Source organism: Neocloeon triangulifer, unplaced genomic scaffold, assembly GCF_031216515.1.
Source record: "Neocloeon triangulifer isolate White Clay Creek 2 clone unplaced genomic scaffold, ASM3121651v1 ptg000014l, whole genome shotgun sequence".
Classification (NCBI taxonomy): Eukaryota; Metazoa; Arthropoda; class Insecta; order Ephemeroptera; family Baetidae; genus Neocloeon; species Neocloeon triangulifer.
Genome location: NW_026775556.1, coordinates 14,760,495 through 14,786,599, shown reverse-complemented (window position 1 = coordinate 14,786,599; position 26,105 = coordinate 14,760,495). Strand labels below are relative to the sequence as shown.

At 37.5% G+C, this 26,105-nt stretch overlaps 1 protein-coding gene and 1 long non-coding RNA gene across 3 annotated transcripts; one reads left to right on the top strand and one right to left on the bottom strand.

The window, feature by feature from the left end:
* Positions 1 to 227: 227 nt before the first annotated feature.
* Positions 228 to 3,079, bottom strand: LOC132199524 (uncharacterized). Its single transcript, XM_059624323.1, has 6 exons — positions 2,877 to 3,079; positions 2,506 to 2,600; positions 2,102 to 2,282; positions 1,682 to 1,868; positions 1,434 to 1,621; positions 228 to 1,340 (listed from the first exon to the last, which is right to left on the bottom strand). Exons 2-6 carry the CDS (start codon positions 2,532 to 2,534, stop codon positions 1,299 to 1,301), a joined length of 627 nt encoding a protein of 208 aa, XP_059480306.1. The 5' UTR covers positions 2,535 to 2,600; positions 2,877 to 3,079; the 3' UTR covers positions 228 to 1,298.
* On the top strand, positions 3,064 to 25,870 carry LOC132199530 (uncharacterized). 2 transcript variants are annotated; one of them, XR_009442108.1, is made up of 7 exons: positions 3,064 to 3,422; positions 3,978 to 4,150; positions 4,295 to 4,915; positions 4,995 to 5,134; positions 5,206 to 6,216; positions 24,557 to 24,670; positions 25,731 to 25,870. It is a non-coding gene; the product is annotated as an uncharacterized LOC132199530 (long non-coding RNA). The 2 variants fall into 2 exon arrangements; XR_009442107.1 differs by having other exon boundaries at positions 3,064 to 3,426.
* Positions 25,871 to 26,105: the final 235 nt, after the last annotated feature.

The window sequence follows — 26,105 nt, the reverse complement described above, 5'->3', positions numbered from 1 at the left end:
AATGAAATAATAATTTATTTTGCTAAAACTGCCTCCTTTGTTGTTCGCATTAAAGAAGCTGTAGTAGATGAGGCAAATTGGGATGTGATAAAAAAAGAAACAATCGTAGGTGGATTAATAATGCTGAAATTAAATGCTAACAATGCAGCTCATTGGAACAATGTCTTCCGACCACTAATGTTACGCAAGTGAACTAACAAACTTTGGCTCGCTATTAAAATTTAAGAATAAAAAAAGAGACCCAACTGCTGAAAACAAGACTATTGTAAATTGCGCACTAATGTGCCTCGTCAGGCTCATTTCGCACCTGAACCTGCCCAGCCACATTTGCTGCCCAATAAAATGTGAATTTTGTCTCTTCCTGAAGCTGCTCTAACAAAAAATAAAAAACTAAAAGCAGGACGCTCAGATTGGAAGAAAATTACATGTATTATTCAAGTTGTATCGTGTCCTAAAAGCATTTAATAAAAATTCAAACCAAACAAAACAGCTGAATTTTCTTTCAACATCCCACAACAACCTTTTGAAAATCAGCTATCAATAAAATATTTAATTTATCTGCATGTGCAAGTTTTTTTATAAGATTTTTTGTTTTTAATTTTGGTAAAATTAAATTTAAGCATTATAAAAAATTAATCAAGAAGATATTTTATTATTCACAGCTGGTTCGTATCAATATTACACCATTCAATTTTTCTCAGAATTTAAATGCACTAAATAGTGCTAGAAATAATTAAAATCATTTTATGGTTACAAAAAAAGTACAAGTTTAATTACAAAAAATTGAATGATGTGGAATTGAAGCTTCAAATAGAACCAAAGTTTATTGAAAATTTAAAGCTTCCCTTCTTTTCAAGTTTTATCCATGTGCTGTAAAAATTAAAACCACTGATTTGGTGGCATCATTTAAAATTCAAAATACTTCATTTAACCCATATTATAGTTTTTTTTGTTTTTCAATTTTGGGTGTTTAATATATAATATAACCCAATCAGCAAGGAAAACTTTTGAATATTCCCCAATATTTGTAAATATTGTTGCCATTAGCTATAACATTGGATTAATATAGCGAATATTCAGGAATTTAGAATATATTCAAAACATAAATTGCTGATTGGGAAGTGATCAATTTTTGACTGCAATAATTTCTTCATAATTTGCAGCAATAAGTTTACAATATGTGAATTATCATACAAATCTTGCAGTTTAGAATTTCATTTGGAACAGCATAATTGCATGCAAAATTAATTTAATTCTGTTTGCATTGGGCAAACTGTAGGAAGTTGGAATACTGAATTTCAGCTTTTCGGTTTGATTTCAATCAAGAAGCTTGGGTAGGCCTGAAAGAGATAAAAAAATCAAATAAATAAAATATCAATAAAATATAGGCATAAAGGTAGAAAAATAAACAGGGATACAAAAAAAGTATTTACCTGCTTCTCATCATACACGACAAATTTGGAGCCATAATTGACACTGTGGTAGCCAGGGGTGAGAGCAGTTGTTCCAGAAGACATTTTTCCCAGGGCAACTCTGCAGATCAGCATGTGGTAGGAGGTCTGGGCTCCGTTCTTCATGGAGAAACTGTAGCTCTCAGACGACAGATTGGAGAAGTACACACCTATTGAATTTGAAAGACCGCACTGCATATTTTATTTCATAAATAACTTTCGCAACAAACCGACTCCGCAGGAACCATTTCTGGCGTAGCTCAGTTTGAAGCCTTCTTCTGCAATCTTCAGGGAAAATGGAGAGCCGTGGAATAGCCGCTTCTCGAGAACACGCTCGCTGCTTCCCATTTCTTCATAAATTTTCTTTCGAGTCTCAACATACGAGGCCCACGTGGCACTGTTCTTAATCCTGTAGGCCTGAAATAGAAGCCAAAATTTTTTAGCTTTAAATATATTTATTTCTATATTGTGATTTAAAATATGATGAAAGTTTGATAGGGGAATAATTATTTGTAAACAATAGCTATCATTTATGTACCTTTAAATTATGTTACAAATGGTGTGTGCAACAATATAATTTATTTATTTTGTTACCGAAGCTTCCGTTATCAAGATGCCTAACGAACGGGCGAAATTAAAGATTTACTTGCCTTGTGGACTGTGAACAAGTCGCCAGATTTCTTGACCTTACTGATGAGCCATTTGAAATCCTTGTCATTGGGGTCGATTTGCTCTGTGACAAAGCCTTCGATCCAATTGTTGTTACTGGCCACTGCAGGCACGGCAGGCTGCTGAGAAGTTCCAGCGGCAATCGTTGCATTTGGCAGCGATCTTAAAAATAAATTCCAATCATGAATAACATATATATCTAAGTAAATAAAAGTGAGAAACTAAAAGTAATATTGTAAGACAATGTGCCATAATATTTATTGTTTCTTAATAAATTAATAATAAAATGAAAAACACAAATTTTGATATTGCATTTTAATGCAGAATGTACTAATGAGCGGAAGTAATTCAGGACTTAAAAAAGAATAATAATGTTTTACTATACCTTTGGAGAGTTTGTGAATTTGAAGCCATTTTGATCAATTTACCAGCCGCTTTATATCTAAAGGTTTCCTCTTCTGACAGACTGATGCTGTATACCTAAAAAGAATGTAAATAAATTTATAATAAATTTAGAAATGTATAATTATAAAATTAAAAGTCTAACATAATTAAATTGTCGTGATTTATTTTAAATAGATCATCAAAAAATAAACCACACCAAAACCAAGACAAAAAAATCGGGGAAGCGTGTGTTGTACATTCAACGGAAACGCAACACAAAAAACGATTTATCATGCAGTGTGATATAATAAAAGATTTTATCCTTTTTTTGAGTTATCAACAAAGAGTAATTGAAAGTTTACAGTTACGTACGTGTATGTCACAATTGTCACTATAATGGAGTTACGCCGGCAGGAAGGGGTGAGAGACCGCAGAGGTCGGCGGTCGGCGGCGGCCTACGAAGAACAAGTCAACAAAGTCAACAAGAGGTGGCAACGACGCCAGCGACGCGGCTCAAAAAGAAGTGCGGAAACTGCACTGCGGAGTAGATAGAAACAGAAAACGGAACGAAACGTAGCCAGATTGTCTTGCTTGCGAACTGGGCCTTTCGTGGGTTCTTCGTCTATCTCGCCTCTCGTCGCTTGGGGTTTTGTCTGAACTTGTCAAAATCGCCAAATTCCGCTCGTGTAAGGTGAATGGACTTTGGACGGAGGGAGCAAGGAGGGAGTCTTCAGATTCCACCCAAGTCACCCAACCACCCATACCACTTTTGCTCGTTGCTCTACCAACAGAAACAAGAAAATCCAAAGAAAATCGTCAGCAGAGAACAGACGGCGAACGCGAAGAGACGGAGAGAGAGTTTTCAGTTCAGAGTCAAGAAACAATCAAAAGAAGAGCAGAGTGCGGCTCCACGAGGAGGTATGTACGTGTCCTTGTAATATTATATCACAAATACATTTTATCATAATAATGTACGTGTTTTCCTTTCCACGTTTTTAAAATTTATCAAATTTATTGCATGCCGATGAAGGCGGTGAAGTCATTTTTGGTGGATTTAGAAAGAAAAAAATAAAATATATAAATAAAAAAAATTTATTTTATAAAATTATGTAATGATTACTCGCTTTGAATCCTTGACCCGCTTATTTATAACTTAATTTTTACATTCTTGTTTGTATTTTTCGCACTTTGCGAACAGATTCCCATGAGTTTAATTTCAACTGCAGATTGCTTAAAGAAAAATATAATTTAATATCATCATAAAATTTACACAATACAACTTTATGTACATGATTGATTATCAACATTATTTAAACATAATTCAGAGTATACATTAGTATTTTCATTTACAACATTAATCATAACTGCAAAAATTTCTTCGGCTGATATTTTTATAGATTTTAAAATTTAAAAATAAAATTGCAATAATATCACACTACTTGTCTTCTTATGATCTCCTTTTGTTATGTGCAGGTGTCTGCGCTGTCTGGTCGTTTATTTGGTCTGTGCGAAAACAACCGCGAAGAACAGCGAAGGCAGCCCAATTTCCTCCTTATACTATCGGGCGTGATTATTCATGCAAGATTAATATATACGCTGTTTATGTCTGCATACCAAATTTGCTGAACGATAGTCGCCAAAATGGGGTATGTCAAATTATTATTCATTAATAGTCAACTTGAATTTGTTTATTAATTTTTTAATTATTTCAAATATTCAGTATTTTATTTTTTATCTTTTAGATAAATATTTTTTAAATTATTTTTTTAGCCTTTAATTAATTTTTCCAGTGAATACATGAAAGAGCTTTTGGACAAAGAAGCTAATGCAGTGTTTGGCATTGGCAAATCCATCCCTGATACTGATCCAGAGAAACTGAGGAAGATTGGAAACTTGTGTCTTGAGCTCGGGGACCACTGGAATGCAATCTGTGCTTACACGAAGAGTTTGGCCATGGCACCAGCTGGAAGCAAACTTCGTTGTCTGGCCTACGCCAACAAGAGTGCCGTCCTGCTTGCTTTGGGCTACTACGAGGAATGCATCAGTGATGCAAAAATTTCTCTTCAAAACCAGTACCCTGACAATCTGGCCCACAAGCTGCACATGCGGATGGTCGTCTGCAACAAAGCGCTGGGAAATAAAAGCCGCTGAAGCTGAAGAGAACCAACTTGCTGCAGTTCAAGCGATCAAAAGATTGGCGATGAATAGTGAATCAGAGGCAAAGGCCATCAAAGGGTTTATGCTTGAATTGAAAATGAATCGCAAGCCAAAAATGCCCAAATTTGAGATTGAATATGTCGCACCACCTCCCCTGAGCCACGGTCCAAATCCAAAAGACCCAAAGATTTCTGCAGCCCTTAATCTGAAAAAATGAGGGAAAAGTCTGATTGCAAATAGAAAACTGAAAATTGGTAACTGATTTTTTTCTACCTTTTAGTTTCTGACATCGTAGATGTTGATCGTTTTATTTAATAATTATAACTCTTATAGGTGATGTCTTAGCTGTTGAAGAGCCGGCATTTTTTAAATTCTCATCCATATGATTGACGTTGGTGAACCTTCCTGGATCCATTGCAGCAAATGCTTAAAGCTCTGTGTGAATTTGATCCCTTGCAAAACATGCTATATGGGTAAAATATATTTAATTTATTACAATTTATAACATCAGCCATATAATTGAAATTTTTGAAAATTTTTGCAGGTTTGCTACTGAAGTGATGAATGCAAATCTGAAGCTTTGGAGAAGTATCACAGGTATGAATGCAGAGCCAAGGAAAAGCTCATCAAAACCCTTCTTGAAGACGGAGTAAAAAGCAAAATGGATTTCATCTACATTATAAATTACTCGTTTGCATTGATATTTGGTCTTGGCTTGGAAAATTGCATCAGAGCTCTCTCACCTGACGGCCAATTTTCAAATAAGGCCACGGAGCAGATTAAGGAACTTATGAAAATGCCAGTTAGAAGTGATGGCCACTACCTCGTCTCGGATGCATCAAATTTGTTCATCGTGAACGTGGTGGCCGATTGCCTGGCAAACACCACAGAAAGGAAGCAGGCTTTGTTTGAATTTTTGCAAAAAGCTTTGCTTGTTCTGCATACAAACTGGCTGCCAATGAATGACACAATGTTCTGCTACTGACAATAAGCTTGTTTGTCAATCGTCAAGACCAATTGGATTGGGGGTCTATCTAATGTATAATTCCATCAAAGGCGGTTGCGACTGCAATGCTGTCCACAGCATGTACCGACAGACATTAGTTGTGCAAGCTGGAAGGCCTATCAAAAAGGGCGATCGAGGAGATTCTCTTGGACAAAGGTCTTGACTACATCAAGAATCCTCTTCAAATTAGACGCTTCTACTATTCAGAAGTTGAAGGTACCAAAGGAAAGTGCAATTGCAGAGCCTGCGAGGAGATTTGGCCAACACACAAAGAGCAAGTCAAATGCTACGAAGATCTCTAAGAATCCAGCCAACAAAGATCTCATAAGAGAGTTGTGTTGTACTGATGCTGCATTCTTTGGCAAGGAAAGTAGTGGCTCTCCAGTCTCTATTTTAAAGCCTGAGACGCCAGAAATTTGGTCGAAGGTCTTGGAGCTGTACATGATCATAGAAGAGACGATCAGCTGTACAATCAAGTGTTTAAATTTGTCTGCCAGTATTTGAGTTTGGCCACCAAAAATATTGACACAGACCCAGCTATTCTGTCAAGTGAGTATCTTGATTGCTGCATTACCTTTAAAGATCAAGAGTTGATTCAGTTTATGTAATTCCTCAATCACTATTCTTGCATGCACTCTTTATTGCATTGAAAATGAAATTAAGAAAAGATAATATAACAGAATTTAATAATTGTTTATGATGCACATAGATTTATTTAATATAATTAATACACTAAGACCTTTTTGCAAGTGTCTGACTTAAGGGACGAAAAAAATCTTTAATAATAATTAATACGATAAGACCATTTTGCAACTGTCTTACTTTAAGGGACGAAAAAAATCTCCAACATGCAAAATGCGAAAATTTTTTGGCCATGTTTTTTTTAATCGTCAAAATATCAAACCGGCGGCCACCACGGGCGGCCAAAGTTGGAAATTCTTCGATTTTCAAACTGTCCTAATCTCGCCGAAACTTCGCCTAAATCGACCCTCGCGAATCCGAAAAACCGGTAAATTTACATCAAAACCGGTTATTTCCGGGAGAAAAACCGGTTTTAAATTTTCAAATCGCTATATCTCGAAAACGAGTCCAGGAACAATTTTTTTCAACCTCATTTTCGGAATCCTCGCCCTCCAATTAGTCTGGGATTAAATTTTCAGAAATTTAAAACTGACAGTTTTCGAGCAAATCGCGAAAACAAAATTTTGCGATTTAAGGTACAAGGAGGCCAAAATCGAAAAAACCGAGTTCACTTCCTTATGGAAAGTCCGCGGCCCGACCCCGAATCCGAGGTCGAAAAAATTCCAGGGCCGCCCTGAGCGATTTCAGAAATATTTACTAAAGTCGTTTTATAATTAAAAATTAGTTTTTTTTTAAATTTAAAAAAAATTATTTTTTAAATAAATTCAAATTTATCATTTTAAAAATTTCAAATGGGTTCTTATGACAGTTTTTAATTAAAAATAAATTTTTTTACAAAAATTTAAAAAATATATATATATTCCTTAAAATTTACTATCTTCTATAAATTTTTAAAATTAAATAATTCATTTTCCCCAGTTCGGAAAGGTGAAATTCCCAGCTCACGTGTCCTGACTTAATTAGTTTTCTATAAGAAAAATAAAAAAAATCCATCCACATAAGGAAATTTTTGCACCATCATAACCAGCACGATAGGTCGAACCAAGTGCGCCGCCCTTTCGTCAACCCTTGCGCTCGTGGTCGAACCGAACTACGGGCGCTGTTTCACGGTAGCTCCGTTTGTAATAAATTTCTAATTTCAAGCCAGATAATGAATTTCATAGTTTGTTTATTTTATAAAAAGAAAAAATTCCAACAGGACTTTCATATTTATGTAGGATTTAAAATTAAAAAAAAAATTAAATCGTCATTATAAGGTGCTCGTATCATAATTTTCTCCTTCGCTAACTTTTTTTGATTATTTTTCTTTGTCCAAATTGTTGCATTGTTGGAATTCAGTCGTTGAAAACAATTTATTTAAGAGAGAAAAAATGGATTGTTGGACAAACCGGCACTAGCAAGAATTTTTCCAAACTTCCAAGATCGAAAAGATTCCATCCGCCGCAGGGTTTTAAAGGTATGTTTGAAGGTCGCACACCCTCATTAAGGAGGTATCATAAATTTACTTAGAAAATTTTGAAAAATCATACCGTTCTGCCAACTGTATTGATTTCTGCCAATAACATTCTTAAGTTATAATTCAAATTCAGTTTTCAAATTGCACCGGAATTTGAGGTTACGTGATGCCATTAAGGCGGAAGTCAAGTACCGCCCTGAGCGATTTCAGGGTCAACCTGACCACCTTCCGCAGGGCGTAGGGCAAAAACTCGCACATTTTCCGATTCCTCGTGTAAAATCGTGAAGAATGGCTATCTTCGAATTTGGGGCGATCCTCAGGGTAAGCCCTGAAAAAATAATGAAAATCGCAAAGGTTGGGTTTTCGCCGAATTTTTTCAGGGTCAATCGGGCTGAAAATCGGGGTTTTTTCCACAGGACCATTTAGAAAAGTGGCCGTTCTACGCGCGTTTTAAATTTCAGATCGCTACCTCTGATAGCGGCCGAGCTGCGAATTTTCAAAAATCGAAATTTATTTTCCGCTCGAGTACCTGCGGCCGCCTGATTTTCTCGCTCGTGGCCGCCCCACCGTTTAATTCAGCCCTTTGATGGTAATGAGTGAAAATTTCGTTCTAGACTAATTCGCGGGCGCCCGTCACAATTCCGGCGTCAGATCCGCGCTCAGGGTCGCCCTTCCCACCTTTTGGGCACCCTGAGCTCAGGTTCAACCCTTTCCGAAGGTCGCAGGTCGATTTTGAGCGCGGATTCGGCCGCGGCGTGTGCCAAAACCCCTGGAATCGTCAAAACGCCGAATAAAATCGGCCCGGAAATTGGAGAATTTTTTTCAAAAATTGCATTTTTTCGCACGGCGAGTGTGGAGCCGGTCGTTTTGTCGCGCGTGCCACTGTTATGAGGAAAAACACGCGAATTTCGTTCGGCTCGCTCTGGCTCGCTGAAATTTGGGATCCCAGGGTGTTTTTCGGCGCCCGACCCGAATCCGAGGTCAATTTTGAGGCCAAGGTCACCCCTCGAGGTCACCGGGGTCAAAACCGGTTTTTTAAGATTTTTTTTTTCAATTAAATGCCGTCGTCGGAAAGCTGTTCGGACGATCGGATGTCGTTCGTAATTAATTCCTGAGGTTTTCTTCAGCAACGGAAAGTGAATTTTATGCAGAAATATTTACTAAAGTCGTTATTATAATTAAAAATTAGTTTTTTTTTTAAATTAAAAAAAAAATTATTTTTTAAATAAATTCAAATTTATCATTTTAAAAATTTCAAATGGGTTCTTATGACAGTTTTTAATTAAAAATAAATTTTTTTACAAAAATTTAAAAAATATATATATATTCCTTCAAATTTACTATCTTCTATAAATTTTTAAAATTAAATAATTCATTTTCCCCAGTTCGGAAAGGTGAAATTCCCAGCTCACGTGTCCTGACTTAATTAGTTTTCTATAAGAAAAATAAAAAAAATCCATCCACATAAGGAAATTTTTGCACCATCATAACCAGCACGATAGGTCGAACCAAGTGCGCCGCCCTTTCGTCAACCCTTGCGCTCGTGGTCGAACCGAACTACGGGCGCTGTTTCACGGTAGCTCCGTTTGTAATAAATTTCTAATTTCAAGCCAGATAATGAATTTCATAGTTTGTTTATTTTATAAAAAGAAAAAATTCCAACAGGACTTTCATATTTATGTAGGATTTAAAATTAAAAAAAAAATTAAATCGTCATTATAAGGTGCTCGTATCATAATTTTCTCCTTCGCTAACTTTTTTTGATTATTTTTCTTTGTCCAAATTGTTGCATTGTTGGAATCCAGTCGTTGAAAACAGTTTATTTGAGAGAGAAAAAATGGATTGTTGGACAAACCGGCACTAGCAAGAATTTTTCCAAACTTCCAAGATCGAAAAGATTCCATCCGCCGCAGGGTTTTAAAGGTATGTTTGAAGGTCGCACACCCTCATTAAGGAGGTATCATAAATTTACTTAGAAAATTTTGAAAAATCATACCGTTCTGCCAACTGTATTGATTTCTGCCAATAACATTCTTAAGTTATAATTCAAATTCAGTTTTCAAATTGCACCGGAATTTGATGTTACGTGATGCCATTAAGGCGGAAGTCAAGTACCGCCCTGAGCGATTTCAGGGTCAACCTGACCACCTTCCGCAGGTCGTAGGGCAAAAACTCGCACATTTTCCGATTCCTCGTGTAAAATCGTGAAGAATGGCTATCTTCGAATTTGGGGCGATCCTCAGGGTAAGCCCTGAAAAAATAATGAAAATCGCAAAGGTTGGGTTTTCGCCGAATTTTTTCAGGGTCAATCGGGCTGAAAATCGGGGTTTTTTCCACAGGACCATTTAGAAAAGTGGCCGTTCTACGCGCGTTTTAAATTTCAGATCGCTACCTCTGATAGCGGCCGAGCTGCGAATTTTCAAAAATCGAAATTTATTTTCCGCTCGAGTACCTGCGGCCGCCTGATTTTCTCGCTCGTGGCCGCCCCACCGTTTAATTCAGCCCTTTGATGGTAATGAGTGAAAATTTCGTTCTAGACTAATTCGCGGGCGCCCGTCACAATTCCGGCGTCAGATCCGCGCTCAGGGTCGCCCTTCCCACCTTTTGGGCACCCTGAGCTCAGGTTCAACCCTTTCCGAAGGTCGCAGGTCGATTTTGAGCGCGGATTCGGCCGCGGCGTGTGCTAAAACCCCTGGAATCGTCAAAACGCCGAATAAAATCGGCCCGGAAATTGGAGAATTTTTTTCAAAAATTGCATTTTTTCGCACGGCGAGTGCGGAGCCGGTCGCTTTGTCGCGCGTGCCACTTTTATGAGGAAAAACACGCGAATTTCGTTCGGCTCGCTCTGGCTCGCTGAAATTTGGGATCCCAGGGTGTTTTTCGGCGCCCGACCCGAATCCGAGGTCAATTTTGAGGCCAAGGTCACCCCTCGAGGTCACCGGGGTCAAAACCGGTTTTTTAAGATTTTTTTTTCAATTAAATGCCGTCGTCGGAAAGCTGTTCGGACGATCGGATGTCGTTCGTAATTAATTCCTGAGGTTTTCTTCAGCAACGGAAAGTGAATTTTATGCAGAAATATTTACTAAAGTCGTTATTATAATTAAAAATTAGTTTTTTTTTTAAATTAAAAAAAAAATTATTTTTTAAATAAATTCAAATTTATCATTTTAAAAATTTCAAATGGGTTCTTATGACAGTTTTTAATTAAAAATAAATTTTTTTACAAAAATTTAAAAAATATATATATATTCCTTCAAATTTACTATCTTCTATAAATTTTTAAAATTAAATAATTCATTTTCCCCAGTTCGGAAAGGTGAAATTCCCAGCTCACGTGTCCTGACTTAATTAGTTTTCTATAAGAAAAATAAAAAAAATCCATCCACATAAGGAAATTTTTGCACCATCATAACCAGCACGATAGGTCGAACCAAGTGCGCCGCCCTTTCGTCAACCCTTGCGCTCGTGGTCGAACCGAACTACGGGCGCTGTTTCACGGTAGCTCCGTTTGTAATAAATTTCTAATTTCAAGCCAGATAATGAATTTCATAGTTTGTTTATTTTATAAAAAGAAAAAATTCCAACAGGACTTTCATATTTATGTAGGATTTAAAATTAAAAAAAAAAATTAAATCGTCATTATAAGGTGCTCGTATCATAATTTTCTCCTTCGCTAACTTTTTTTGATTATTTTTCTTTGTCCATATTGTTGCATTTTTGGAATCCAGTCGTTGAAAACAGTTTATTTGAGAGAGAAAAAATGGATTGTTGGACAAACCGGCACTAGCAAGAATTTTTCCAAACTTCCAAGATCGAAAAGATTCCATCCGCCGCAGGGTTTTAAAGGTATGTTTGAAGGTCGCACACCCTCATTAAGGAGGTATCATAAATTTACTTAGAAAATTTTGAAAAATCATACCGTTCTGCCAACTGTATTGATTTCTGCCAATAACATTCTTAAGTTATAATTCAAATTCAGTTTTCAAATTGCACCGGAATTTGAGGTTACGTGATGCCATTAAGGCGGAAGTCAAGTACCGCCCTGAGCGATTTCAGGGTCAACCTGACCACCTTCCGCAGGGCGTAGGGCAAAAACTCGCACATTTTCCGATTCCTCGTGTAAAATCGTGAAGAATGGCTATCTTCGAATTTGGGGCGATCCTCAGGGTAAGCCCTGAAAAAATAATGAAAATCGCAAAGGTTGGGTTTTCGCCGAATTTTTTCAGGGTCAATCGGGCTGAAAATCGGGGTTTTTTCCACAGGACCATTTAGAAAAGTGGCCGTTCTACGCGCGTTTTAAATTTCAGATCGCTACCTCTGATAGCGGCCGAGCTGCGAATTTTCAAAAATCGAAATTTATTTTCCGCTCGAGTACCTGCGGCCGCCTGATTTTCTCGCTCGTGGCCGCCCCACCGTTTAATTCAGCCCTTTGATGGTAATGAGTGAAAATTTCGTTCTAGACTAATTCGCGGGCGCCCGTCACAATTCCGGCGTCAGATCCGCGCTCAGGGTCGCCCTTCCCACCTTTTGGGCACCCTGAGCTCAGGTTCAACCCTTTCCGAAGGTCGCAGGTCGATTTTGAGCGCGGATTCGGCCGCGGCGTGTGCCAAAACCCCTGGAATCGTCAAAACGCCGAATAAAATCGGCCCGGAAATTGGAGAATTTTTTTCAAAAATTGCATTTTTTCGCACGGCGAGTGTGGAGCCGGTCGTTTTGTCGCGCGTGCCACTTTTATGAGGAAAAACACGCGAATTTCGTTCGGCTCGCTCTGGCTCGCTGAAATTTGGGATCCCAGGGTGTTTTTCGGCGCCCGACCCGAATCCGAGGTCAATTTTGAGGCCAAGGTCACCCCTCGAGGTCACCGGGGTCAAAACCGGTTTTTTAAGATTTTTTTTTTCAATTAAATGCCGTCGTCGGAAAGCTGTTCGGACGATCGGATGTCGTTCGTAATTAATTCCTGAGGTTTTCTTCAGCAACGGAAAGTGAATTTTATGCAGAAATATTTACTAAAGTCGTTTTATAATTAAAAATTAGTTTTTTTTTTAAATTTAAAAAAAAATTATTTTTTAAATAAATTCAAATTTATCATTTTAAAAATTTCAAATGGGTTCTTATGACAGTTTTTACAAAAATTTAAAAAATATATATATATATTCCTTCAAATTTACTATCTTCTATAAATTTTTAAAATTAAATAATTCATTTTCCCCAGTTTGGAAAGGTGAAATTCCCAGCTCACGTGTCCTGACTTAATTAGTTTTCTATAAGAAAAATAAAAAAAATCCATCCACATAAGGAAATTTTTGCACCATCATAACCAGCACGATAGGTCGAACCAAGTGCGCCGCCCTTTCGTCAACCCTTGCGCTCGTGGTCGAACCGAACTACGGGCGCTGTTTCACGGTAGCTCCGTTTGTAATAAATTTCTAATTTCAAGCCAGATAATGAATTTCATAGTTTGTTTATTTTATAAAAAGAAAAAATTCCAACAGGACTTTCATATTTATGTAGGATTTAAAATTAAAAAAAAAATTTAAATCGTCATTATAAGGTGCTCGTATCATAATTTTCTCCTTCGCTAACTTTTTTTGATTATTTTTCTTTGTCCATATTGTTGCATTGTTGGAATCCAGTCGTTGAAAACAATTTATTTGAGAGAGAAAAAATGGATTGTTGGACAAACCGGCACTAGCAAGAATTTTTCCAAAGCTTCCAAGATCGAAAAGATTCCATCCGCCGCAGGGTTTTAAAGGTATGTTTGAAGGTCGCACACCCTCATTAAGGAGGTATCATAAATTTACTTAGAAAATTTTGAAAAATCAAACCGTTCTGCCAACTGTATTGATTTCTGCCAATAACATTCTTAAGTTATAATTCAAATTCAGTTTTCAAATTGCACCGGAATTTGATGTTACGTGATGCCATTAAGGCGGAAGTCAAGTACCGCCCTGAGCGATTTCAGGGTCAACCTGACCACCTTCCGCAGGTCGTAGGGCAAAAACTCGCACATTTTCCGATTCCTCGTGTAAAATCGTGAAGAATGGCTATCTTCGAATTTGGGGCGATCCTCAGGGTAAGCCCTGAAAAAATAATGAAAATCGCAAAGGTTGGGTTTTCGCCGAATTTTTTCAGGGTCAATCGGGCTGAAAATCGGGGTTTTTTCCACAGGACCATTTAGAAAAGTGGCCGTTCTACGCGCGTTTTAAATTTCAGATCGCTACCTCTGATAGCGGCCGAGCTGCGAATTTTCAAAAATCGAAATTTATTTTCCGCTCGAGTACCTGCGGCCGCCTGATTTTCTCGCTCGTGGCCGCCCCACCGTTTAATTCAGCCCTTTGATGGTAATGAGTGAAAATTTCGTTCTAGACTAATTCGCGGGCGCCCGTCACAATTCCGGCGTCAGATCCGCGCTCAGGGTCGCCCTTCCCACCTTTTGGGCACCCTGAGCTCAGGTTCAACCCTTTCCGAAGGTCGCAGGTCGATTTTGAGCGCGGATTCGGCCGCGGCGTGTGCCAAAACCCCTGGAATCGTCAAAACGCCGAATAAAATCGGCCCGGAAATTGGAGAATTTTTTTCAAAAATTGCATTTTTTCGCACGGCGAGTGCGGAGCCGGTCGTTTTGTCGCGCGTGCCACTTTTATGAGGAAAAACACGCGAATTTCGTTCGGCTCGCTCTGGCTCGCTGAAATTTGGGATCCCAGGGTGTTTTTCGGCGCCCGACCCGAATCCGAGGTCAATTTTGAGGCCAAGGTCACCCCTCGAGGTCACCGGGGTCAAAACCGGTTTTTTAAGATTTTTTTTTTCAATTAAATGCCGTCGTCGGAAAGCTGTTCGGACGATCGGATGTCGTTCGTAATTAATTCCTGAGGTTTTCTTCAGCAACGGAAAGTGAATTTTATGCAGAAATATTTACTAAAGTCGTTTTATAATTAAAAATTAGTTTTTTTTTTAAATTTAAAAAAAAATTATTTTTTAAATAAATTCAAATTTATCATTTTAAAAATTTCAAATGGGTTCTTATGACAGTTTTTACAAAAATTTAAAAAATATATATATATATTCCTTCAAATTTACTATCTTCTATAAATTTTTAAAATTAAATAATTCATTTTCCCCAGTTTGGAAAGGTGAAATTCCCAGCTCACGTGTCCTGACTTAATTAGTTTTCTATAAGAAAAATAAAAAAAATCCATCCACATAAGGAAATTTTTGCACCATCATAACCAGCACGATAGGTCGAACCAAGTGCGCCGCCCTTTCGTCAATCCTTGCGCTCGTGGTCGAACCGAACTACGGGCGCTGTTTCACGGTAGCTCCGTTTGTAATAAATTTCTAATTTCAAGCCAGATAATGAATTTCATAGTTTGTTTATTTTATAAAAAGAAAAAATTCCAACAGGACTTTCATATTTATGTAGGATTTAAAATTAAAAAAAAAAATTAAATCGTCATTATAAGGTGCTCGTATCATAATTTTCTCCTTCGCTAACTTTTTTTGATTATTTTTCTTTGTCCATATTGTTGCATTGTTGGAATCCAGTCGTTGAAAACAATTTATTTGAGAGAGAAAAAATGGATTGTTGGACAAACCGGCACTAGCAAGAATTTTTCCAAAGCTTCCAAGATCGAAAAGATTCCATCCGCCGCAGGGTTTTAAAGGTATGTTTGAAGGTCGCACACCCTCATTAAGGAGGTATCATAAATTTACTTAGAAAATTTTGAAAAATCAAACCGTTCTGCCAACTGTATTGATTTCTGCCAATAACATTCTTAAGTTATAATTCAAATTCAGTTTTCAAATTGCACCGGAATTTGATGTTACGTGATGCCATTAAGGCGGAAGTCAAGTACCGCCCTGAGCGATTTCAGGGTCAACCTGACCACCTTCCGCAGGTCGTAGGGCAAAAACTCGCACATTTTCCGATTCCTCGTGTAAAATCGTGAAGAATGGCTATCTTCGAATTTGGGGCGATCCTCAGGGTAAGCCCTGAAAAAATAATGAAAATCGCAAAGGTTGGGTTTTCGCCGAATTTTTTCAGGGTCAATCGGGCTGAAAATCGGGGTTTTTTCCACAGGACCATTTAGAAAAGTGGCCGTTCTACGCGCGTTTTAAATTTCAGATCGCTACCTCTGATAGCGGCCGAGCTGCGAATTTTCAAAAATCGAAATTTATTTTCCGCTCGAGTACCTGCGGCCGCCTGATTTTCTCGCTCGTGGCCGCCCCACCGTTTAATTCAGCCCTTTGATGGTAATGAGTGAAAATTTCGTTCTAGACTAATTCGCGGGCGCCCGTCACAATTCCGGCGTCAGATCCGCGCTCAGGGTCGCCCTTCCCACCTTTTGGGCACCCTGAGCTCAGGTTCAACCCTTTCCGAAGGTCGCAGGTCGATTTTGAGCGCGGATTCGGCCGCGGCGTGTGCCAAAACCCCTGGAATCGTCAAAACGCCGAATAAAATCGGCCCGGAAATTGGAGAATTTTTTTCAAAAATTGCATTTTTTCGCACGGCGAGTGCGGAGCCGGTCGCTTTGTCGCGCGTGCCACTTTTATGAGGAAAAACACGCGAATTTCGTTCGGCTCGCTCTGGCTCGCTGAAATTTGGGATCCCAGGGTGTTTTTCGGCGCCCGACCCGAATCCGAGGTCAATTTTGAGGCCAAGGTCACCCCTCGAGGTCACCGGGGTCAAAACCGGTTTTTTAAGATTTTTTTTTCAATTAAATGCCGTCGTCGGAAAGCTGTTCGGACGATCGGATGTCGTTCGTAATTAATTCCTGAGGTTTTCTTCAGCAACGGAAAGTGAATTTTATGCAGAAATATTTACTAAAGTCGTTATTATAATTAAAAATTAGTTTTTTTTTTAAATTAAAAAAAAAATTATTTTTTAAATAAATTCAAATTTATCATTTTAAAAATTTCAAATGGGTTCTTATGACAGTTTTTAATTAAAAATAAATTTTTTTACAAAAATTTAAAAAATATATATATATATTCCTTCAAATTTACTATCTTCTATAAATTTTTAAAATAAATAATTCATTTTCCCCAGTTTGGAAAGGTGAAATTCCCAGCTCACGTGTCCTGACTTAATTAGTTTTCTATAAGAAAAATAAAAAAAATCCATCCACATAAGGAAATTTTTGCACCATCATAACCAGCACGATAGGTCGAACCAAGTGCGCCGCCCTTTCGTCAACCCTTGCGCTCGTGGTCGAACCGAACTACGGGCGCTGTTTCACGGTAGCTCCGTTTGTAATAAATTTCTAATTTCAAGCCAGATAATGAATTTCATAGTTTGTTTATTTTATAAAAAGAAAAAATTCCAACAGGACTTTCATATTTATGTAGGATTTAAAATTAAAAAAAAAAATTAAATCGTCATTATAAGGTGCTCGTATCATAATTTTCTCCTTCGCTAACTTTTTTTGATTATTTTTCTTTGTCCATATTGTTGCATTGTTGGAATCCAGTCGTTGAAAACAATTTATTTGAGAGAGAAAAAATGGATTGTTGGACAAACCGGCACTAGCAAGAATTTTTCCAAAGCTTCCAAGATCGAAAAGATTCCATCCGCCGCAGGGTTTTAAAGGTATGTTTGAAGGTCGCACACCCTCATTAAGGAGGTATCATAAATTTACTTAGAAAATTTTGAAAAATCAAACCGTTCTGCCAACTGTATTGATTTCTGCCAATAACATTCTTAAGTTATAATTCAAATTCAGTTTTCAAATTGCACCGGAATTTGATGTTACGTGATGCCATTAAGGCGGAAGTCAAGTACCGCCCTGAGCGATTTCAGGGTCAACCTGACCACCTTCCGCAGGTCGTAGGGCAAAAACTCGCACATTTTCCGATTCCTCGTGTAAAATCGTGAAGAATGGCTATCTTCGAATTTGGGGCGATCCTCAGGGTAAGCCCTGAAAAAATAATGAAAATCGCAAAGGTTGGGTTTTCGCCGAATTTTTTCAGGGTCAATCGGGCTGAAAATCGGGGTTTTTTCCACAGGACCATTTAGAAAAGTGGCCGTTCTACGCGCGTTTTAAATTTCAGATCGCTACCTCTGATAGCGGCCGAGCTGCGAATTTTCAAAAATCGAAATTTATTTTCCGCTCGAGTACCTGCGGCCGCCTGATTTTCTCGCTCGTGGCCGCCCCACCGTTTAATTCAGCCCTTTGATGGTAATGAGTGAAAATTTCGTTCTAGACTAATTCGCGGGCGCCCGTCACAATTCCGGCGTCAGATCCGCGCTCAGGGTCGCCCTTCCCACCTTTTGGGCACCCTGAGCTCAGGTTCAACCCTTTCCGAAGGTCGCAGGTCGATTTTGAGCGCGGATTCGGCCGCGGCGTGTGCCAAAACCCCTGGAATCGTCAAAACGCCGAATAAAATCGGCCCGGAAATTGGAGAATTTTTTTCAAAAATTGCATTTTTTCGCACGGCGAGTGCGGAGCCGGTCGCTTTGTCGCGCGTGCCACTTTTATGAGGAAAAACACGCGAATTTCGTTCGGCTCGCTCTGGCTCGCTGAAATTTGGGATCCCAGGGTGTTTTTCGGCGCCCGACCCGAATCCGAGGTCAATTTTGAGGCCAAGGTCACCCCTCGAGGTCACCGGGGTCAAAACCGGTTTTTTAAGATTTTTTTTTCAATTAAATGCCGTCGTCGGAAAGCTGTTCGGACGATCGGATGTCGTTCGTAATTAATTCCTGAGGTTTTCTTCAGCAACGGAAAGTGAATTTTATGCAGAAATATTTACTAAAGTCGTTTTATAATTAAAAATTAGTTTTTTTTTTTAAATTTAAAAAAAAATTATTTTTTAAATAAATTCAAATTTATCATTTAAAAAATTTTAAATGGGTTCTTATGACAGTTTTTACAAAAATTTAAAAAATATATATATATTATATTCCTTCAAATTTACTATCTTCTATAAATTTTTAAAATTAAATAATTCATTTTCCCCAGTTTGGAAAGGTGAAATTCCCAGCTCACGTGTCCTGACTTAATTAGTTTTCTATAAGAAAAATAAAAAAAATCCATCCACATAAGGAAATTTTTGCACCATCATAACCAGCACGATAGGTCGAACCAAGTGCGCCGCCCTTTCGTCAATCCTTGCGCTCGTGGTCGAACCGAACTACGGGCGCTGTTTCACGGTAGCTCCGTTTGTAATAAATTTCTAATTTCAAGCCAGATAATGAATTTCATAGTTTGTTTATTTTATAAAAAGAAAAAATTCCAACAGGACTTTCATATTTATGTAGGATTTAAAATTAAAAAAAAAATTAAATCGTCATTATAAGGTGCTCGTATCATAATTTTCTCCTTCGCTAACTTTTTTTGATTATTTTTCTTTGTCCATATTGTTGCATTGTTGGAATCCAGTCGTTGAAAACAATTTATTTGAGAGAGAAAAAATGGATTGTTGGACAAACCGGCACTAGCAAGAATTTTTCCAAAGCTTCCAAGATCGAAAAGATTCCATCCGCCGCAGGGTTTTAAAGGTATGTTTGAAGGTCGCACACCCTCATTAAGGAGGTATCATAAATTTACTTAGAAAATTTTGAAAAATCAAACCGTTCTGCCAACTGTATTGATTTCTGCCAATAACATTCTTAAGTTATAATTCAAATTCAGTTTTCAAATTGCACCGGAATTTGATGTTACGTGATGCCATTAAGGCGGAAGTCAAGTACCGCCCTGAGCGATTTCAGGGTCAACCTGACCACCTTCCGCAGGTCGTAGGGCAAAAACTCGCACATTTTCCGATTCCTCGTGTAAAATCGTGAAGAATGGCTATCTTCGAATTTGGGGCGATCCTCAGGGTAAGCCCTGAAAAAATAATGAAAATCGCAAAGGTTGGGTTTTCGCCGAATTTTTTCAGGGTCAATCGGGCTGAAAATCGGGGTTTTTTCCACAGGACCATTTAGAAAAGTGGCCGTTCTACGCGCGTTTTAAATTTCAGATCGCTACCTCTGATAGCGGCCGAGCTGCGAATTTTCAAAAATCGAAATTTATTTTCCGCTCGAGTACCTGCGGCCGCCTGATTTTCTCGCTCGTGGCCGCCCCACCGTTTAATTCAGCCCTTTGATGGTAATGAGTGAAAATTTCGTTCTAGACTAATTCGCGGGCGCCCGTCACAATTCCGGCGTCAGATCCGCGCTCAGGGTCGCCCTTCCCACCTTTTGGGCACCCTGAGCTCAGGTTCAACCCTTTCCGAAGGTCGCAGGTCGATTTTGAGCGCGGATTCGGCCGCGGCGTGTGCCAAAACCCCTGGAATCGTCAAAACGCCGAATAAAATCGGCCCGGAAATTGGAGAATTTTTTTCAAAAATTGCATTTTTTCGCACGGCGAGTGCGGAGCCGGTCGCTTTGTCGCGCGTGCCACTTTTATGAGGAAAAACACGCGAATTTCGTTCGGCTCGCTCTGGCTCGCTGAAATTTGGGATCCCAGGGTGTTTTTCGGCGCCCGACCCGAATCCGAGGTCAATTTTGAGGCCAAGGTCACCCCTCGAGGTCACCGGGGTCAAAACCGGTTTTTTAAGATTTTTTTTTCAATTAAATGCCGTCGTCGGAAAGCTGTTCGGACGATCGGATGTCGTTCGTAATTAATTCCTGAGGTTTTCTTCAGCAACGGAAAGTGAATTTTATGCAGAAATATTTACTAAAGTCGTTTTATAATTAAAAATTAGTTTTTTTTTTTAAATTTAAAAAAAAATTATTTTTTAAATAAATTCAAATTTATCATTTAAAAAATTTTAAATGGGTTCTTATGACAGTTTTTACAAAAATTTAAAAAATATATATATATTATATTCCTTCAAATTTACTATCTTCTATAAATTTTTAAAATTAAATAATTCATTTTCCCCAGTTTGGAAAGGTGAAATTCCCAGCTCACGTGTCTTGACTTAATTAGTTTTCTATAAGAAAAATAAAAAAAATCCATCCACATAAGGAAATTTTTGCACCATCATAACCAGCACGATAGGTCGAACCAAGTGCGCCGCCCTTTCGTCAACCCTTGCGCTCGTGGTCGAACCGAACTACGGGCGCTGTTTCACGGTAGCTCCGTTTGTAATAAATTTCTAATTTCAAGCCAGATAATGAATTTCATAGTTTGTTAATTTTATAAAAAGAAAAAATTCCAACAGGACTTTCATATTTATGTAGGATTTAAAATTAAAAAAAAAAATTAAATCGTCATTATAAGGTGCTCGTATCATAATTTTCTCCTTCGCTAACTTTTTTTGATTATTTTTCTTTGTCCATATTGTTGCATTGTTGGAATCCAGTCGTTGAAAACAATTTATTTGAGAGAGAAAAAATGGATTGTTGGACAAACCGGCACTAGCAAGAATTTTTCCAAAGCTTCCAAGATCGAAAAGATTCCATCCGCCGCAGGGTTTTAAAGGTATGTTTGAAGGTCGCACACCCTCATTAAGGAGGTATCATAAATTTACTTAGAAAATTTTGAAAAATCAAACCGTTCTGCCAACTGTATTGATTTCTGCCAATAACATTCTTAAGTTATAATTCAAATTCTGTTTTCAAATTGCACCGCAATTTGAGGTTACGTGATGCCATTAAGGCGGAAGTCACGTAAAATTATATTTTCAAAATCACCTCCAACGAATTTAATTTCTATAAATTTCCACTTCAAATCAACTTTCAATTTTTTCCTCCAGAATTTACCAAAGTGAAATTCCCAGGTCACGTGACCTGTTTAAGGTGGTTTTCAATAAAAAATGAAAATTATTTTCATCCACTTCACAAAATTTATGCACCTTGAGAACCAGCGCCAGAGGTCAAACCAACACACTGAACGATCCAAGGGCTGACGAAATGGGGACACGTGATGTAAGGGGAATTTAGCAATAGCAATTAATGTTTATATTCAGCAATATTAAACTGAACGTGGTTAATCCTTCGCTTAGGCTTTCCTATGACAATCCTTCAGTTTAGCAATACTACTAAATTAAATAAAGTCACGTGACCAAATTAAGGTGTATTATAAAATAAAATTTGATTTCTAACCAGCGCAAGGAAATAATTGCAAACAAGTGCTTCTTTCATATGCAGCTCACGATTCCAATACGGCCTGATTTGCGATTTGATACAATAAAAATGATACAATCATTGTTTCCAAAGAAAAATAAGATCCCACGTTTGGATCAATGCTGAATACGATTGCACGTTAATTACGATTTGCCCTTTTTTACGATTTCCAGAATAATAGGATTTTACGTTTTGTACAGATCATTGTCAAACATAAATAATACGCTCCAATATTAAGTCATATGATCTAATGAATGATACGAGATCCAGTGTATAATACTAACCAATGTTTCCAATGAAAAACTAGATCCCACGTTCGGATCGATGCTGAATACGATTGCACATATATTTCGATATGGCATATTTCACGGTTTTCAAAATAATACGATTCCATGTTGCATCCAGTACCATTTATAAGTAAAATTGTGATTTGATCCGATGAATGATACGATCCAGCGTATAATGCGAACCAATGTTTAGTAAGATCCAATGGGCAATTAGATCTGATGCTGAATATGATTGCACGTGATTTACGATTTGGCATATTTTACGGTTTCACGATTATTACCATCCCACGCTCCACGTTAACTTTCTAAGTGAACTGTAACACGATCCCACTTATGCTATGTGTTACCAATCACAGCGTTTCAAATTATCATCAATACGCTCCAACGAACGATCCCTTTCTACGACCAGTCTATGCTTAATACGATTGCCCGTGAATTAAGATTCGGTGCGTTTCGCGGTTTTACGTTTGATGCACGATTCCGCGTTTCGTACCGTTCACAGTATACCAAGTCAACACAGGGTTTTACGCTCAGAAACCAATGTGGTTGCTAGTTTCTACATCAACGCTGCTTAATCATTTTGGTTTGAACAAGCATTACATGCTTGCGAGTGTACTCGCAAACTTGAGTAAACCTGTTGTACGATAGAATACTACAAACACATTGGATCGTGCTAAAAAAAAAAATTGGATCGTTCCGTATAAGCAAATGCATCTGCACACTAAAGGTTTGCTTGGCTGTCGGCTGGCGTGCGGAGTGAAATTCTGTACAGGTATTGTCATCGGAAACGTAATATTATTAATATTAATTATTAATGGTTCCTTTATTGCCAACAACAAAACTACTTCATTATTACATCTTACAACAATACAGAATTTCGCTCCGCACGCCAGCCGACAGCCAAGCAAACCTTTAGTGTGCATATGCATTTGCTTATACGGAACGATCCAAATTTTTTTTTAGCACGATCCAATGTGTTTGTAGTATTCTATCGTACAACAGGTTTACTCAAGTTTGCGAGTACACTCGCAAGCATGTAATGCTTGTTGCTTTTATTAATTTGGAGCATTATGCATTATAATTAGTTTCAAATCATGTCATAATTATATACATGAAGAAAAATTCAGTTTTATAAGTTATGTCTGACGAGAATTAAATACGCGCAGCTGTCCCACCTTTCAATAAGGGTTTATTGAATGACGAGTGCCACACTGCTGGCAATGCAGAAGTGGATCTCGAGGCTCCCTCCTGTCAAGAAAATTAAAAGCAGGTCACTCAGAACAGAATAGAAGAAAATTGCATGTTCAAGTGGTATTACACTAATTTCCTAAAAGCGTTTAATAAAAATTCAAACAAAACAAGACAGCAGAATATTCTTTTGATAAAGCCCTTCATAAATCTGCAATCAACTTTTATTTAGTTTTCTTTTTCTTGTATTTTTGATAAAAGATTTTATTCAAATAAAAATTAGGTCATTATAAATAAAAGACAATTGCATTATAAAAAATGTTTATGAAGATATATTATATCCGGCATATTATAAGATATTTTATTATGCACAGCTTAGTTAGATCAAAATTAGACCATTCACTTTTTCTTTTATTAAATAATGCACTAATTAATAGTGTCATAGCACTAGCAAAAATAATGATCGAAAGTTTATGGATAAAAAAGAGTACGAAATTGAATGATATATGGAATTGAATATTAAAAAAAAAGGATTTTTTGAATATTTGAAAGATGGTTTCGCATGAATCGAATTGCTGCACTCTGCACAATTTCCTTGTCGCATGTACACGCGCACCCGTATATTTGCTGAAAATCTAGCACGGGCTAGAATTTGTGTTTATTTTAATTGCCAGCATATAATTATGTACATTTTAAAATTAAATAGGGGCTTATCGTACTGTAATTACTGATAATTCATCTCGTCTCGCGACTCACTCAATTGCCCGGAAAAACGAATTCAGTAAAAACTTTGTCTTCAATCTGCGCTCTATTTTCTTCAAAATTTTCTGCTTGAATTATTGAATTAGTGAACCGTTTCTTAGGAATTTCAATTTCATCACCTCTTACATAAATAAATTTAAAAATATAATTTTTTACCGCTGATTATTATAATTAGCTGCAATAGAAAAATAAAAATGAATAAATACAATGCAAATGATAATAATTTCATAATCCCATAAAAATTTACTTCTGCTCACATGCGAAAATATAGTTTAAGTGCAAACTAAGCTTTTGGTATGGATATTGGAATATCCATAGCTTTTGGCACTTCAAAATTACTAAGTTTGCATATCGCAATAAATGAAATCATAATTTGATTGTTGTTTCAGCTATCTTAATTGAATGAAAATAAAATTTTGCTCTCAATCAGAACGCTTTTCAACAATCCAAATTAATTCGAATATTGTGCTTGTTCTTTAAGTAAATAATGCAGTCTTGATTCATTTCCAGCGTGAAGCTTACATCAGATCGGCTCAAGAAATGCCCCGGCGTAGAGGAAAAAAAGACGGGAGTCAAGAAAAACCCCGCAAATCAAGCAAAAGCAATGGACGAGATTGTGGCAACGTAAGAATTTCTATTTGGAAATTTATAAAATGGACCTTTTTCATCAGGCTAAAATGGGATTCATAGGCTCAAAAACGACATTTTAGATCTGTTGAAACACGACGACTCGTTCACCAAATTAAAGAAACCTGGGAATTTTCGGCATCCTAGCTCATTAAACTAGCTTTCAGCCAGTGTACCTTTTGTTGCTCCCAACGGCAGTGTGTTATTTTCAAGCTTGGTGATAAGACCAAGAATTTTTTTTTAAATTTGACCGTTTTCAAACATAAATTTCGCCCAGAATTATAATTTGACCCGCAATCGAGCCGCAATAATACACTTTTGGAAAGCTCAATTCTCTAGATTAAGAATTCCTTTTATTTTCCCCTTTCTCTTTTTGTCCGAGAAAGCATCCCTCCTCCACCCCTTATTTTACTTCAAATTTGATTGTTGATTGCGATTCTGTTGAACCCTGACCCAGATCACGTCATGCCAAAAATATTATGAAAAATGAATAAAATTTTGGAAATTAAAAGTTAAAGAATTGCTTGTAATAACTGATTTAAATTTCATAATTTTTTTTACACGGACACGTAAGAAATAAAAGGGTTTGCTAGGAGTAATCCCATTTAAATTTGAGATTTTTGAAGCAAGAAGAACTTAAAGGAAAAGTTGTAGCTAAAAACGTGTTCTTTCTTTTCACAATAGATTACATGACTAAAATTTTTAATTTTGAGAAAAAAATTTATATGATTGCTATTGGTTAACGCTTCTCTTCTCTGGGATGACCGCGACTGTGCCCTGCAAGCATCCAGCCTCTCAAGCTGTCAGAAATATACACAATGCTAATAACACGCGTTACCAGTGCAGCCGATTCAAGCTTGTGCTTGTAACTCCAATTGAGTCTGTTCCTATTCCAAATATCCTAATAACAATATTATAATTTTCCTCTCTTCCAGTCTCTCATTTTTGAAGTAGATATAATTTTTCATATTCATGTAAATTTAGTAAATATACCATCATTATATTAACCATCAAAATTGTGTCAAAACCTACTTTAGCCTGCAACCAAAATTTCTAGGTCGCGCCGAGTCGCTCCATGGCACCAGGCAGAGCAGCTGCTCAAGTTGATCTCAAGCAAGGACCACCAGCCGGCCGAGTGCGAAAAGTGACAAAGCCGCCCGTAGCCAAGGAACCTCCGGTGGCTCCTCATGAGTCGGGAACCACTGTAAGTTTGATTTTTACAAATCCTGCATATGATTTCAAAATACTCGTATGCATAAACTTGCTCAGCTCCTAAAGCTACATGAAATGAAGTCGTGCACGTTAAAATTAAAATTTAACAGCCTTTACTCGATGAATTTGGGTAAATCCTTCCTCCACTTTTACTGCACTTCTTATTTTTTTTTTTTCATGTAAATTTAGTAAATATACCATCATTATATTAACCATCAAA

Coding starts and splice junctions, on each gene's coding strand:
- LOC132199524 (XM_059624323.1), bottom strand. CDS start 2,534: ATGGCTTCAAATTCACAAACTCTCCAAAG. Junction 1,869..2,101: donor ACTTGTTCACAGTCCACAAG/GCAAGTAAATCT, acceptor CTTCTATTTCAG/GCCTACAGGATTAAGAACAG. Junction 1,622..1,681: donor AAATGGTTCCTGCGGAGTCG/GTTTGTTGCGAA, acceptor CAAATTCAATAG/GTGTGTACTTCTCCAATCTG.